Source organism: Pleuronectes platessa, chromosome 7, assembly GCF_947347685.1.
Source record: "Pleuronectes platessa chromosome 7, fPlePla1.1, whole genome shotgun sequence".
In the NCBI taxonomy this organism is placed as follows: Eukaryota; Metazoa; Chordata; class Actinopteri; order Pleuronectiformes; family Pleuronectidae; genus Pleuronectes; species Pleuronectes platessa.
The window spans coordinates 29367006-29384717 of NC_070632.1; the positions used below are offsets into that span (position 1 = coordinate 29367006).

General features: G+C 40.7%; 1 protein-coding gene across 2 annotated transcripts in view; it reads right to left on the reverse strand.

Moving 5' to 3' along the window:
• Window positions 1-17712, reverse strand: part of lrp5 (low density lipoprotein receptor-related protein 5) — a 66557-nt gene that overhangs the window by 37638 nt on the left and 11207 nt on the right. For both annotated transcript variants that reach the window (XM_053427961.1, XM_053427960.1), the window contains exons 2-5: window positions 3731-3931; window positions 3401-3617; window positions 2076-2144; window positions 1871-1999 (exon numbers count right to left, since the gene is read on the reverse strand). In XM_053427961.1, the coding sequence (XP_053283936.1) occupies window positions 1871-1999; window positions 2076-2144; window positions 3401-3617; window positions 3731-3931 (616 nt within the window). The remainder of the gene's footprint in view (window positions 1-1870; window positions 2000-2075; window positions 2145-3400; window positions 3618-3730; window positions 3932-17712) is intronic.

The following is a 17712-nucleotide window of genomic DNA, read 5'->3' on the forward strand; positions in this document are numbered from 1 at the left end:
TTTGGAGTTCACCCATGGTTTACCTGCCACACATGCAGGAAGGTTTGCTGCACAGACATGTTCACAACAGCAACAAATCCCCCACATTATTCAGGCAAAAGCTGGAGCAGCTTGGTGCTGGGGGAAGTTACATATTAACTATTCTGCAGAGATCACTTGATTTTCTTTACAACACACAGCTGACCCTGGGGCCCCGCCCCCACTCACTCGCTCGCTCAGAACGGCACACACAGTGAGATAAGAGATGCACGTGAAGCCGGTAACATTTTCGCCCGCTCCTCACATGATGACCTGATACGATTATGATAAAGAAACTTAAAGTGAAAGTGAGAGACGTTACCTCTCGCTGGAGTGAACATTGCTCACGTTTAGGGTTGCAAAATTCCGGGAATATTCAAAGCTGGAAACTTTCCATGGGAATTAACGGGTATTAACGGGAATATACGGGAATTAACGGGAAAAAACTGGAAATTGTATGGGTAATTTATACTAACTGTATATACCTTGTCATGTACAGACATAAATATAAACTTTTTGTTTTGTCATGGCTGATTTGAGCCCTGAGGAAACTTTGGGCACTTGACTATATGCTTCTGCATCTTTGTGTCATTCTTAACATAGGCCTTTGCACAGTATTTGCAAATGTACACAGCCTTTCCTTCTACATTGGCTGGGGTGAAATGTCTCCACACATGATAGTGCATGTGGCAATGTTCTGTAGAATAAGATGAGAAAAAAGCTTGTAAAAAAACACTAATGCAATGCCAGAGATATAAATAGTTAGCCAAACAATTGGAATCGTCTTTAAAAATATTTTACAATTGATGGATAAATTAATAGAAATAGGCTAGATGAACAGATGAACAATCCTCAATCAGCATGCTTGTATATTTTCCCCAGTAATATCATCGAAACTTACCTGACTAGTCCTGTACTACTGTAGTGTGCAGGATGCTGGGAATTATCTGTGCATGTGATGGAGAAATGCACAGTGGAGGGTTGAAATTCAAAGTGCAGGGTGTGTTGCATTCCATACATCTTTAAAATAGAGTTTTGAATATTTTTTTTAGTGCTCAGCGTTTAATTTGTGTAATTTTTTTTTTCAAAATTCCCAAAATTCCCCAGCTGAATATTCCCATGGAAAGTTTCCGGAAATTTACTGGAAATTGTCCGCCCCTTTGCAACCCTACTCACGTTCATCATATGTTAATTGATTCGTTAAATTCATCGTTCACAAAAAACTGCACAACACTGGCAGCTGATAACGGATATGACAACATCAACTTAGCGCCTTCTATAAAATACATTTAATCAGTATTGATAATAGCAATATACATAGAAATATGCAAGAATATGTAACAATATAGTTTTGTGACCTCTTTCACTTCAGTGAGATAGAGTGTAGTGTAATCATTCGTAAGTGAGGTGGTGCTTATAGGATATCAATCCAGGCAGGGTGTATGAGGCTGAGGGTTAAACATCACAACATAGGATCAAGTGTTGAACTGGCCAGTGGACCATCAAAATATCATCCAAATAGTTTGGGATGATTTTTCCCTCTTTACCTGCTTTTTCTGTATGTCTGTCATAAGAACCTGTTGTGTACCATCTGTTGAATCAACCAACAACCACAGTGCATACCTCTCAAATGTTTAAAAATCAAAGTCTAGAGCCATGCAATGCTCCTTGTTGATAATTGGTTGGACAGGAGAACAAAAAAGATAACATTAACAATTAGATTTCTGTACAATGAAAAAGTCCCTGTAGAGTTTGATTTCTTCTTCCACATCAGTCTATTATCTACTGTCAGAGAGCAAAGGCACAGTTCACACAATTAAATCCATTATCTTCCATACACAAAGATCCATACCGTGCTGATCCATCAAGGTTAGCTCTATGAATGAAGCTGAGTTTAGCATCTGCCCAATACAGCTTCTCCTCGACCATGTCTATAGTCAGACCATTGGGCCAGTATATGTCCACGTTTACAATCACTTTCCTGTTAGAGACACAAGCAAACAAATTGAAGAGACCAAAGAATGACAGTTGATTTACAATTCATTAAGTTACATTACCTATGGCTGCCATCCATGCCAGCACGCTCTATCCTGGGCTCCTCTCCCCAGTCAGTCCAGTACATGTAGCTGGATGAAAACATTATAAAAAATACAATAATACAAAAACACGGAAGTAAGTGTGAAACAACTGATTTTAATATTCACCATAGCATTTCAGAACATGGTTGTCACACCTTGGTTATAGTGGTTTTCTACAATTCTTTTTAATACAATTTTCGATGATTTTGACTGAAAAGATCTGCCTTTAACTGACTGAGCATCTGTTAGCGTGTCCCTGAAGGCAATTTTATCACATTTAGGCAAGACAAAACTCACATGATCTAGATGAAACTGAACCGAACTGACAAGAGGTTAGATTCAAGAATTGGTTTCTTAGTTTCTCCAATTTGGTGTCTTAGTGTTAAAAACATCCCAGAAAATGAACAAAAACCAACATTGTTCTAATCCCTTGGCCCTATCATTTGGACTTGTCATGAATAAAAAAAAACTAATGTTATATGTATATATCCACCTTCTGTCATTTATCTTTCCATCCCCACAACAATACACATAGAAAGTGGGAATTTTTTGGGCATTTAGAAATGGTGATTAATCGGACATTTATTTGTAATCGTTTGACATCTCTAGTCTTTTCACACACATTTTATGAAAACAGTTGTTCAGTTTTTAGCAGCTCTGTCAGTAATTAACTGCTCCTCTGTGTCTTGTTATTCGCGCTGTGTACCGAGTAAACTACGTAAAACCGAACAGAGCGCTCAGCTGTTTTTCTAGAACGTCACTGATCGGCTGCTTAACGTGAACGAGCCCTGATCTCACTGCATGTGTTGCTCCGAATGGAGTGAGTGGGGTATGGGTACATGGAGCGGGTCATTCTACGCATGCATTGATGCATTAAAAAAAATGAACACTCTAATTCCAGAAATTAATCATTGCAGTTTCATAGCTGACCACTGATTTGGAAGACTGGGAATTTTGTCACGCTGTGGCGTGCTCTGCGCACATGAATAATTAATATTCATGGTAGAAGAAAACAACACTCATCTGTGTTACACTGGTAGTGTCTCAGGTAGGACACTGCATGACAATATTCCCACAGCCTTAAATGCACCATCTGCAAATGTAATACGTTGCAACCAATTTATGGTAAACTTAAGTCTATTTAAGACCATAATTTCACTGACTGCCTGCTTCGTGAACCATTTGATGCAGAACACTGCTGTTGTAGATAGTTATGATTGTTACGGTTAGGATTAAGGCTAAGAAATACATTGTGTTGGTTAGTGTTTCTAAAACTTTAGAAAGACAATTGTTTGTGTAGTTACCAGTGAGCAGGGTTGAGAGCGACAGCCCTGGGCTGGTCTAAGTCCATCCAAAACAGAACCTTTCTGGATGTGCCATCGAGGTTGGCCACTTCAATCCGATTGGTCTCTGAGTCTGTCCAGTAGAGCTTTCGCCCCAGCCAGTCACAGGCCAGCCCATCAGGACTGTCCAGTCCAGACACTACCACTGTCTGACCAGTTCCCAGTGCCTCTTTAAGGGCTGCAACCACAAATCATACAGTGTGAAATGATGATAAGGAAGATACATTACATTACATGTGTTCCTTACTATTCAAGTAGAATAATCAGATAAAATAGAACATATAGTCTTACAGTTTGATGACTTATTCCAGTGGGTCTGTTTGATCGCCTCCTCACTAACATCAGTCCAAAATATAAGGCCCTCAGCATACAGGAAGTCCACTGCTGCTGCATCCTCCAGGTCACTAACAACAATGGCAGACTCACCCCGCACACCTTCTGCATCTACTAATCGTACATCACGTCGGTTGGCAAAGAGGAGGAGTGGTGAGCCTGGAAAGCATAAGATATTCTGAGTAACATTCAAAACATTTCATTGAATTAGGGCTGGGCGATATGGAAAAACATCTTATCACGAAATTTTTAATATATATCGCAATCAAATTATCATCTCTGTGCATGTGTTCCCACTTGTCTCTGCCCATCTTCACACACAAACTGATAAACACGTATTAAATGTTTAATCTATGATGTCGGTTCATGACTCTTTATCGTTCCAGTCAGCTTAACTCTGAAGTACTGTCTGTGCATGTCACATTATGTTTCCCGTAGCAGGTTTAAACGTGTATCAAATAGGGATGGGAATAATTAATCGACGATTGATTAATTGATCATTAAGAATTTCGTCGATGAAATTATTTTTTCATTGATAAATTCTCTGCGACTGGCTGCGAGTTACCGTGTATTTCCATTTCCAAAGTAAACATGAAGAGGTCACGGCGAAGTGAAGCGTGGGACCATTTTGAGTTAAAAAATGACTTGGTTCACTGCCAATACTGCGAAGCTATCCCAGAGACTGGGGGAGACGAGGAGCCTGCGTTGTCTGACAAGGACAAGGGGAGCGCAAACACCGGAGCCGCGGCCAGGCTAGCCAAGTTAGCACAGAGCTACCTGTGTATCACGGCGACGTCAGTCCCCTCAGAGCGGGTTTTTTCGGCGGCTGGACTGATGGTCACCAGGCTGCGTTCGCGTCTGAGCCCAGAGCATGTTAACATGCTCATCTTTCTCAACAAAAATCCATAGTCTGTTGCTGAAGTTGTATGTGAGTTACTGGTTATTTTTATGAAGCTTTCTCGACTCTGTGCCTTGTTTTATAGTTTTGAGATACATTTGGCATAACCTGTCAGACCTAAGTATTATATATTTGTAGTTGTTTAACATGATGTTTTTTTATATTATTATTATTATTATCACTTGTGTTTAGAAGCACCGGCTTCTAGCTGTCGGCTCCGCTGCATAAGATTACGGCAGCGCATATTTTGTTCATCTTGTAATAAAGATCTCAATGAGGAAACACGCTTTTTTTTTTTCACTGCATTTTAATATAGCCTGTAAACAGTGAATTTTTGAACTTGTAAATATTAATGATGGAGGTCACGTGGGACCCAGCTCAGGATGGCAGCATAGACAGCTAGCTCCCGATCAAAACTCAATAAAAAACCCTGAACTCGGTTATTAAAACGAGTTTTAACGTTTCGGCTTTGAGCATGAAAAGGGGAGGAAGATCAAGAGGACAGAAAAATACAGAAAACCAGCCTAAACAACCCTAACGGCTGGACGACGGAGGAGTCACGTAGGACACGGGGGAAGAAGACAAAAGCATGGAGACCGGAGCTGTCGAAGCGCTGCGTGCAGGTCTGAAAGACATCGTTAAAGAAATCAACGACTTCAGAACGGAGATGAAAAGCGAGCTCGCCACACTCAAAAAGGAAATGAAAAGAGAACTTAAGGAAGAACTCGAGGATTTTAAGAGAGACATTAACCAAAAGTTAGCAGACACGGGGAAGGAGCTAGCAACACAAACGGTGAGAATCGCGGAGGCTGAGCAAAGAATTGATGAGACGGAGAACTGGACTTAGGAGGTTAAAGAGGCGCTGCTCCAAACACTGAAACAGCAGAAAATACTACAAGAAAAATTGACCGACCAAGAGGGAAGAAACTGGCGAAACAATCTTCGGATTTTTGGCCTGGAAGAGGGAACGGAGGGCAGCTCAGCCGCACAATTCATAGAACAGTTGTTAAAAAAGGAGCTCGCCTTGCCGGCAGAGATAGACCTGCAAATACAACGCGCACACCGAGCTCTGGCACCAAAACCGGACTCCAGCAAACCCCCGAGATCTATTGTGGTGAACTTCCTCCAGTACACAACAAAAGAGATGGTACTGAGGGAAGCCTGGAAGAAAAAACCACAACCGAGCTTTGTTCTTTGATCATGACTACGCCACGGAAATAATTCAGAAAAGAAAGGAGTACGCGGGAATTAAAAAAGTTTTAAAAGAGAGAGGAATCCGTTTCCAGACACCCATGGCCAGAATGAGGATACACTTGGACACCGGCCCGAAAACATACGAAACTGCGAGAGAAGCTGCAAAAGACCTGAGCGAGAGAGGGATCGGCGCGACAACTGTCCCGGCGGGGAGAGATGCACCTGACACGGGGATGGAGAGCAGCCCGACGGCGAGAGGAGCGCCTTCCGCGGAGACAGAGGAGAATCTAAAGAGAGCGTGGACATGGCAACGGGTGGGAAACAAAGAAGAAACCGCAACACGAGCAAAACAAAGACTGCAGAAATACCGAGGAATGGACTAATAAAGTATGTGAGTACATCTACATGAATAAGTAAGTGAAAGATAACACATAAAAGACACTGAAGATAAATAGTCTAAGAGTTTGTATATAGGTGGACCTGGGTGATTGGATTTAATAGTCCTCATTGTTAGGATTGATCGGATGCTGTATGTGTGAGCTATAATGAGACAGATGTTCAAAATCTGCATAACAAGAATAGACCTCACCAAGGAGGGGCCCCCATATTACATGGGAACTACCCCTCAACCCACGGGGGAAACGTGGGGGGCAAGTGCCTACTGTCTTAGTTCGTTTTTTTTTCAATGTTGAGTTGCTCAATGTTCTTTGGGCTGTTGTTTATTCTCATGGCTGCAATAAGGGTCCGAAAGCAATGTATAACGTCATTCTCCAAAGTTATAAATGAACAGCATATCGTTAGTGTCGTTAAATGTTAATGGGTTGAACAATCCAATTAAAAGATAATTTTGAAAATGAGAAAACTTAAGGCCCAAGTTGTCTTTATGCAGGAAACACACCTTTCCCAGGAAGAACATGAAAAGCTGAAGAAATTCGGTTTTAGAAACACCTATTACAGTACATGTAAACAAAGCAACAAAAGAGGTGTGGCAATACTTATACAAAACTCGACTAATTTTGAGTGTCTCAAAGAAATCAAGGATATAGAGGGACGATATATTATGGTAAAGGGGAAATTACAGAAAGAGGTGGTTACATTAATAAATGTATATGCTCCTCCAGAGAGTACTAAACAATTCTTTAAATCATTATTCTCAGTCATGGCCTTAGAATCTGAAGGTATAGTGATATGTGCTGGTGATTTTAATATGATAATGGATCATAGGGTAGACACAACAAGCATAAAAAGAAATAAGACACATATATCTAAACTTGAAATTTTGTCAAGACAAAAAAAACTTAAGCAGGCAAAGTATCTCAACTTAGTGGAAAGACTAAAAAATCTTGAGGTACAACGCCAAACTACTTACACAGCCCAAATCCAACAAGAAATAAAGGATATTAAAAGGGGAAATAGATAATATATTAGGGAGCGAAATAGAGAAAAAACTTAGATTTCTGAAACAAGATTATTATGAAACAGGCCCTAAAGCCACAACGCTTCTGGCAAGGAGAATTAGGAAACAACAAGGGATTAACACGATATATAAGATCAGAGACTCTTCCGCAGACCAACTAAGACATAATGAAGTAGAAATACTACATTCAGAGACTACTACGAAAAACTATACTCTCAACCACCCTCATCGAATGAAGATGCAAAAAGACAGTTCTTTAGTTCACTTGATCTGCCATCTATTGGAGAAAACCAAAACCATGCTCTCACAGCACCTATAACTCCTCAAGAAATAACTAAGGCAATATCCAGGCTTAAGGCGAATAAATCATCAGGAAGTGGCGGTTTTCCTTCGGAGTGGTACCGAACTTTTAGAGAAGAACTAACCCCTCTGCTTGTTTCATCCTTTAACTGTACCCTTAGGGAAGGTAGATTGCCACCCTCATGGAATGAAGCAATCATATCTGTAATCCCCAAGGAGGGTAAAGACGCAGAATATTGTACAAATTACAGACCCATTTCTATACTCAATGTAGATTACAAGATATACACATCCATTATAGCAAGGAGATTTCATGACAGAATTAATTGACGAGGACCAAAATGGATTTATTACAGGACGACAAACATTAGATAACATAAGAAGGACCCTGCAAATAGTAAACTCGATACAAATGAAGGAAACTAAGGCTATTTTGCTGAGTCTTGATGCCGAAAAAGCTTTCGATAGCGTAAATTGGACATTTTTATATTTAACATTGGAACGATTTGGATTTAACAAAGAAGCCATTAAATGCATCAATACAATCTACCAGAATCCTATAGCTAGAATAAAAATGAATGGTAGTCTAACAAAAAACATAAAGTTGCAGAGGGGAACACGCCAAGGATGTTGCCACTCCTCTTTGCCTTATACATTGAACCTCTGGCGCAAGCTATAAGGCAGTGTGAGGAAATAAAGGGAATAAATATAAAAGAACAAAAACATGTAATAAGTCTGTTTGCAGACGATGTAATACTGTATTTAGAAAGACCTGATGCAAGCCTAACACATTTGATGAAACTTATAAGTATATACGGAGACCACTCAGGATATAAAACAAATGTGAGTAAAACACAGATTCTGGCTTTTAATTATACTCCGTCCCAAGAAACTACAAACGCCTATAAATGGAAATGGAACTCAGAAAGTATCAAATATCTTGGGGTAACCTTAACAAAACAGATCAGCCATCTTCAGAAAATAAATTATGATCAGATCCACCTACAAATTAAGAGGGATATTGAGAGATGGTCGACCATATCACTGGACTTCAGCTCAAAAATCAACATTATTAAAATGAACATTTTCCCTAGGCTGTTGTATTTTTTCCAGTCCCTTTCTGTTAAGATACCGCTAGAAAGATTTAAAACCTGGGACAAAATGATATCGAGGGTTCATTTGGAGCGGTAAAAAACCAAGAATAAAATATAGCAGGCTACAACTGGCTAAGAATCGGGGGGGTATGGCACTCCCAAATTTAAAGGATTACTATGAGGCAGCACAACTTGGACCAATAGTCAAGTGGTGTGACAAACATAACTCCAAATGGAAAGAGATTGAGATGAGGGTGGCTAATAAACCAGTGCAATCCCTTTTGGGCAACATTACATTGATAAAAACATTTAAAGGTTCAATAGATCCAATAACCTCCCACACACTGACTATCTGGGCTGATTTCATTAAAAGGCATAGATTGGAAAAGGAAGTGAGGTTGTTGAGCTGGATTGCATATGATGAAAGACTCAAGCCAAACTTGAGTGACCTGACATACAGAAACTGGGAGAGGAAGGAAATCACTGCCATGTGTACAATACTCAAGAAAGGAAACATAATGTATTTTCAGGACCCTTAGAGAAAGTTATGGATTAAAAAATGAACCCAAAAAAATTAAACGGAGTGATAGATGTACTAACGCGAGTATATAATGGGTCGAAAATCAAGGTGGTATCTGTGTATATCAAAACCTCAGAGACTGTACGAGTGCTTCAACTGATTACATTAGGGCTAGATGGGAGAGGGAGCTGGGCATCGGCATCACCCCTGAGGAGTGGCTTGATATGTGTTAAACACCACATACTACCACAAACTCACAAATGTGGAGGGAATTTGGGTGGAAAAATCTGACCCGTTTCTTTATAACACCTAAGATAAAAAGTAGACAAAGTGCTACTGAACAATCATGCTGGCGTGCGTATGGGAGTAAAGAAGCTAACCATGCACATACAGTGCCTTGCATAAGTATTCACCCCCCTTGGACTTTTTCCCATTATGTACTGTTACTAACTGGAATTCAAATAGACTTAAATAAACTTTTTCCCGTTTGATCAACAAAACATGCATAGTACTTTGGAGGTGCAAAATAAATTTTATTGTGACACAAACAATAATGAGAACAAAAAAGTTGACATCTGTTGGGTGCATAAGTATTCACCCCCCTGTGTCAATACTTGGTAGAACCCCCTTTCGCTGCAATTACAGCTGCAAGTCTTTTGGGGAATGTCTCTACCAGCTTTGCACATCTAGAGATGGAAAGGTTTGTCCATTCTACTTGGCAAAAAAGATGAAGCTCAGTCAGATTGGATGGAGACCGTCTGTGAACCGCAATCTTCAAGTCTTGCCATAGATTCTCTATTGGATTGAGGTCTGGGCTTTGACTGGGCCATTTTAAGACATTAACATTCTTTAATCCAAACCATTCCTTTGTAGCTCTGGCTGTATGTTTAGGGTCATTGTCCTGCTGGAAGATGAACCTCCGCCCCAGTCTCAAGTCTTTTGCAGACTGCATCAGATTTTCTTCAAGGATTTCCCTGTATTTGGCTCCATCCATCTTTCCCTCTATTCTGACCAGTTTCCCTGTACCTGCTGAAGAGAAGCATCCCCACAGCATGATGCTACCACCACCATGTTTCACTGTTGGGATGGTGTGCTCAGGGTGATGGGCAGTGTTGGGTTTTCGCCACACATAGCGTTTTGCATTGAGGCCAAAATGTTCAATTTTGGTCTCATCTGACCAGAGCACCTTCTTCCACATGTTTGCTGTGTCTCCCACATGGCTTCTGGCAAACTCCAAACGGGATTTTTTATGGATCCCTTTCAACAATGGCTTTCTTCTTGCCACTCTTCCATAAAGGCCAGATTTGTGGAGTAGACGACTAATAGTTGTCCTGTGGACAGATTCTCCCACCTCAGCTGTGGATCTCTGCAACTCCTCCAGAGTAACCATGGGCCTCCTGGTTGCTTCTCTGATTAATTTTCTCCTTGTCCGACTCTTCAGTTTGGGTGGACGGCCTCCTCTTGGTAGGTTTGCGGTTGTGCCATATTCTTTCCATTTTCTTATGATAGATTTTATGGTGCTCAGAGAGATGATCAAAGCTCTGGATATTTTTTTATAACCTAACCCTGCTTCATATTTCTCCACAACTTTATCCCTGACCTGTTTGGTGAGCTCCTTGGTCTTCATGATGCTGTTTGTTCAGTAATGATCTCCAACAAACTCTGAGTCCGTCACAGAACAGGTGTATTTATACTGAGATTAAATTGCAGACAGGTGGACCCTATTTACTAATTATGTGACTTGCAAATGTGACTTGTGAATGCAATTGGTCGCACCAGATCTTTGTTAGGGGTTTCACAGTAAAGGGGGTGAAAACATATGCACTCAACACTTTTCAGATTTTTATTTGTAAATAATTGTGAAATCCATGTAATATTTCCCCCCACTTCCAAATGATGCACTATTTTGTGTTGGTCCATTACATAAACTCACGATGAAATAAATTTTAATCTGTGGTTATACCATGACAAAATGTAGAAAAGTCCAAAGGGGGTGAATACTTATGCAAGGCACTGTATTTTCTGGATGTGCCCCGGGTTGCGCTCCTTCTGGGATGATGTCGGTGCCACAATTAAAGACATACTGGGATATGAAATACCAAATGAAAGCAAGACTATGTACCTTGGAAATGTAACTGAAAGTGTAACTGAAAGTGATAGATATATAGTCAAGATACTGTTGATTGCAACTAAGAAAACAATAACAAGGAACTGGTACAAAACTGAATCTCCTACCATAGAACAATGGTTAGGGATTGTAAGAGAAATATACTGTATGGAGAGAATGACCTACCAACTTCGACTGAAGGAAGATGTTTCTATAACAAAGTGGAAAAAAGGGGTGTTGTATGACATAACGAAAGACATGTGAACTGTAAACTGTATAAATCTGATTTTGTAGATTAGGGATACCTGCAGCCATGATTGACTTTTTCTTTTTTTTTCTCTCTTTGTTGTATATGACTTGTATGTGTTAATGGAAAAAACTGAATAAACACTACAGTTTAAAAAAAAAAAGAAAATATTAATGATTAATCGAAAATTCGTCATTAACTCTCCCGACGATCAATGAATACAATTTAATTGAACGCCCATCCCTAGTATCAAACAAACATAGTAAACATCAGTCCTGTTTGTTTCCCAATAACTTGTGATCAGTGATGGTGTTTATTGTTAAAGTGAGCGCAGGTCAGAGGGGGAGTCAGACTCCGACACAGGATGACCAGACTTTTAATGAGCGTCTGTCTGATCCTTGCGTACCACTGGTTATAATTATTCAGCGGTGGAAACCTGCTGAAACTATGAACGTAGCTGACAATATGATTATTTTCAGTCACTGCATCAATGCAGAGTCATCCTCCTCTCTGCAGGAGCCCAAACATTGACACATGTGCTGCTGCTGTTCCGCACACTCTGTGCTGTGTGTGGGGGGGGACTCTGCATCGATTTGGTGACTGAACATAATTGATGTTTTCCACAGCGTTCATTGTTTTAGCGAGTTTCCAACGCTGAATTATTATAATTCAGCGTTGGACCTGCTTAAGTACCAGGACAGATGCTCATTATCAATCAAATCAAATTTTATTTGTATAGCCCGTATTCACAAATTACAATTCATCTCATAGGGCTTTAACAGGGTGTGACATCCTCTGTCCTTAACCCTCAGCAAGAGTAAGGAAAAACTACTAAAAACCCTTTTAACAGGGTAAAAATACTTAGAAACCTCAGAGAGAGCCACATGTGAGGGATCCCTCTCCCAGGACGGACAGAAGTGCAATAGATGCCACGTGCAGGAAAACATCGTCAAGGTTAAAGTCTTCAAAATTAAAGATTAAAGTCTCTAGCAGCATTTGATGAGGGTAGACATCCCGAAGGACAACCCCAACATGACATGCCAAGCAGTCCCGCTGCAATCACAGTCCATGGTCAGCAACCATCCAGACCACGATCCACCATCCAGACCAGACGCCACTCCAGTCCTCAGTCACCGTCCACCGCCGCCCACCAGGACCCATCACGAGCCACCACCGCGGTCCTGGTCCACCCCCGTGCCCAATGCCAACGCGACACAGGGTCCGCCACCAGCACCACGATCAGCCCACATAACTCAGAATCCGCCACACTGGATCCAACACTGCGACCCCCGGTGCGCGATCCACAAACCGCAATCCATGGTGCGGCCACAGAGGCCCTGGATCTGCGGGTGATAAAGCAAAGGGATTCCGGGGAAGGGGGATAGGGATGGAGAAGAGGAAGGAGAAGCTGGAAAGAGAAGCTCCGTGTGTCATGCGTCATAAAATAGAAAAAGTTACATTCTTCCGCACTAATTAGCTCTAACTATAAGCTTTATCAAAAAGGAAGGTTTTGAGCCTACTCTTAAATGAAAAGATGGTATCTGCCTCCCGAACTGAAAGTGGTAGATGATTCCACAGCCGAGGGGCTTGATGGCTGAAAGCTCTGGCTCCTACTCTACTTTTAGAGACTTTAGGGACGACAAGTAAACCTGAATTCTGGGAGCGGAGTGCTCTAGTGGGTTTATAAGGTACTAACAGCTCTTTAAGGTAAAAAGGTGCTATATTATTAAGGGCCTTGAAGGTGAGGAGAAGAATTTTAAATTCTATTCTAGATTTAACTGGAAGCCAGTGTAGCGATGCTAATACTGGAGAAATGTGCTCTCTTCTCTTTGTTCTCGTCAGGACACTTGCTGCGGCATTTTGGACAAGCTGTAGAGTCTTTAACGACTTACTGCTGGATCCTGATAATAATGAATTACAATAGTCCAGTCTCGATGTAACAAAGGCGTGGACTAGTTTTTCTGCATCTTTTTGTGAAAGGACATGTCTAATTTTTGAAATATTACGCATGTGGAAAAAAGCGGTTTTAGAAATTTGTTTAAAGTGACTACTAAAGGATAAATCGGGATCGAAGATCACTCACAAGTTCCTGACTGTTTCATTGGAAGCAAGGGCAATGTCGTCTAGCGTGTGAGTTTCTCCAGGAAAATAATATATATGAAGACTTTCAGTCGGGGTTTAGAGCCAATCATAGTACAGAGACAGCCTTAGCAAAAGTCACTAATGACCTTCTAATAGCCTCAGATCAGGGACTTGTGTCTGTCCTCGTTCTGTTAGATCTCAGTGCAGCATTCGACACAATTGACCATCAAATTTTATTACAAAGACTTAAACAGTTAATTAACATTAATGGAACCGCCCTTAACTGGTTTAAATCTTATTTTTCTGATCGCTACCAATTCGTGCAAATTAATGATGAGTCATCTGTGCGCACCAAAGTTAACCATGGTGTTCCACAGGGCTCTGTGCTCGGCCCAATTTTTTTCTCATTATATATGCTTCCACTAGGAAACATAATTAGGACACACTCTGTAAATTTCAACTGCTATGCGCATGACACCCAGTTATACTTGTCATTAAACCTGAACAAAGTAATCAATTAACTAAACTTTGAGCATGTCTCAAGGACATAAAAACCTGGATGACCCGCAATTTTCTCTTATTAAACTCAGATAAAACAGAGGTTATACTACTTGGCACTAAACACCTTAGAGATAAAATATCTCATGATATGGCTGTGCTAGACGACATTGCCCTTTCTTCCAATGAAACAGTCAGGAACTTGGGAGTGATCTTTGATCCTGATTTGTCATTTAATTCATACCTAAGACAAAGAGATGCAAAAAGAGTCGCAAAAAGATGCAGAAAAAGTAGTCCACGCCGTTGTAACATCGAGACTGGACTATTGTAATTCATTACTATCAGGATCCAGCAGTAAGTCGTTAAAGACTCTACAGCTTGTCCAAAATGCCGTAGCACATGTCCTGACGAGAACCAAGAGAAGAGAGCACATTTCTCCAGTATTAGCATCGCTACACTGGCTTCCGGTTAATCTAGAATATAATTTTAAATTCTCCTCCTCACCTTCAAGGCCCTGAATAATATGGCACCATTTTACCTTAACGAGCTGTTAGTACCCTACCAACCCACTAGAGCACTCCGCTCCCAGAATTCAGGCTTACTTGTCGTCCCTAAAGTCTGTAAAAGTAGAGTAGGAGCCAGAGCTTTCAACCATCAAGCCCTTCTCCTGTGGAATAATCTACCACTTTCAGTTCGGGAGGCAGACACAATATGTACATTTAAGAGTACGCTTAAAACCTTCCTTTTTGATAAAGCTTATAGTTAGAGCTGGTCCAGTCTTAGACCTGCTTTTAGGTATGCTGCTATTGGTCTAGAACAGGGGTGTGCAAACTACGGCCCGCGGGCCATCTGCAGGGGGGCGTGGCGGCGTGAGTGGCCCAGACCTTTGTATTTTGTCTATATGTGGCCCTCGGGATAAAAAGTTTGGACACCCCTGGTTTAGAAGGTTGATAACATCAACTGGCGCTATGCATTAATGAGTGTGGCAGAACTTAACTTGTCTTATGTTCTAAAATAGGAGGCGTTTAGTTTAAAAAGGCATAGAGGTATTGATGTCTGATCTACTGAGCGGGCCACATGGTTTTCATCGTTGTAACGATATGTGGAAGTAGATGGACCCAGGAGCAGAGGTATTTAACAAAAAGAGTATTTAATATAAAAAGAAACTTAACTAGCCAAAAACAAAAACCACAAACACTAAAAGAGTGGAGCCCAAAACACAAAACATAAACACTAAAAGAGTGGAAAAACTGGAAAGACAAGAACAAGAGGACAAAAACACAAGGAAGCTTACAAGAGGCTCAGGAGATCAGGACAGGGCAGGAACGCAGGATATGACAGCACCATGGAACATCGACAAGAACGACAAGAGGAACCAGAACCAGAACAAGAACAGCAAGACAGCAAGAACAATCTGACAAGGACAAAGGGAAGGACAGAGGCTTATATACATAGAGGGAAGGCAGGGCCAATTAAACACAGGTGAAACACATGAGGACTGGGGAAGACAACCACCGACAGGAAGTGAAGACAAAAACAACACACAAGGTACAGAGACTACAAAATAAAGCAGGAAACAGAAACACATAGTGCAAACATGTAAACAACTCAAACATAACCAGAGATCTAACAGATAAACAGAAAACACTTACAGAATTAAGCCTGACAAATACAATCTAAATTGCCAGACTGTTACAATCGTACTACCATACAAACCAGTAACCAGTCAGATTTACCTTGAGCCTCAGTGTACCCGCAAATTCGGCCTGGCAAAAACACCTGATGGTGCAGAGGGAATTTATGACACATGACACACAGAGCTTCTCTTTCCAGCTTGTCCTTCTAGTAGGGTCAGGAACCTCAATTCCGTGACCATTCTCTGGCTAATATGTTTTGACGACTGATTTGACATCTTTACACCTTTTATAAAAAATGTAGCCCCCATGTCTCTCGCAAAAATGTCGGCATTTTTCGATAGAGGGCCGAATCAAAAATGGCAGCCGGCACCATCTTGTAAAAGTAACTTTTTTTACCAGAGCACCTAGAATAATGTATGAATTAGTGCTGTCAAACGATTAAAATATTTAATCGCGATTAATCACATTTATTTCATAGTTAACTCGCGATTAATCGCAAATTTGTATCTTTTCTAAATGTCCCTTCATTTTTTTTTTTTTCATAACTTTTTTTTTTTTCGTTTTAATGCTCTTATGAACATGGTAAAGTGAATTGGCTTGCTTTATGCAAATGTTTTATTTTATTGAAAAACAACATTGCCAAACAGGGCGATACAAAATAAAATTATAAAGTGCACATTTCAGGTAAACAAGGACTCAGCCTATAGTGCAGCTAAACCATGGCTTAATATTTTCTTTTTTCAAGTTTGCTGTGAACATAGCATTCAGGCCTCTTATTTCAGAAACAATGAACCGTAACAGTTAGGTTACCAATAAAAGGTAAGCCTACTACTTCTTTGCTTTCAGTCTGCTACCCAAACAGACAAGCAACAAAATAACAAACAAACAAAATACAGAGGCAAGTGTCGGCCTACTTTGAAATAAATTAAACACAGAACTTTGTAGGGCTATTTGAGTCCTCCCCATTTTTGTGAAAAATGTATGAAATAAGAAGTACCCTATTTTTAAATAAATAAAAACATATAGCTGCAGCCTAATAGCTTAAAAATATATATTTTAGTTGGCGAAATATTAAGACAAAAAGCAAGAGCAGGTCAGACTGGAGGCGAACACAGATACTGAAGATCGGTAGAAACCAACTGCAGCTTCTGCTGTGATCAAGACGCTGAGGCGCTGATCTCTGATCAGCTGAGACCAGAGAAACTCTGTGTTTTCACTGTTTCCATAGTTAAGAGGCAGTCAGTCACTGAGCGTGACCGACTACACGTGAACGAGCTCTGGTCTCGCTGTGTCTCTCTGAGCGAGTGCGCGGTGGCGGTGGGCGGAGCCGCCGGACCGGTGCGCTATCTGGGAGGACACACACACACGTGTGAGAGTTGGCAGCTCTGCGTTAATCTCGCGATAAAAAAATTTACGGCGTTAAAATTGGTTTGCGTTAACGCCGTTAATAACGCGTTTAACTGACAGCACTAGTATGAGAACACTTTTTGTGGTAATAGACCATACGGATTGGGATTCTGACATAATTTTGCCATTTTGCCATCATCTTGACCCCGAAATCCAAGATAGCCACCATCTGGTAGAGCGTAAACGTAATTTTTGATACACAAATTAACTTTTTAACCAATGCACCTAGAATAATGTATGAGGACACTTTTTGTGGTAATTTGACCATAAAGATTGTGATCCTGACATCATTTTGACATTAAGACATCCTGTTGACCCCAAAATCCTAGAGATGGCCACCATCCGGGAGAGCAAAAATGTAAAGTTGTATACACAAATCCGCCCCCAGGTCTCCAGGAGATGGGTGATGTATGGCCTTTATACATTACTTATTATGGAAGGACAAAAACAAAGAATATCAGAAATGTAGGTGGGCTCCAAACTAAGCTGTTTGAGTTTTGCTGTGAACCAGGGCTTGTCGTTGTTTTAACTCACCCTGG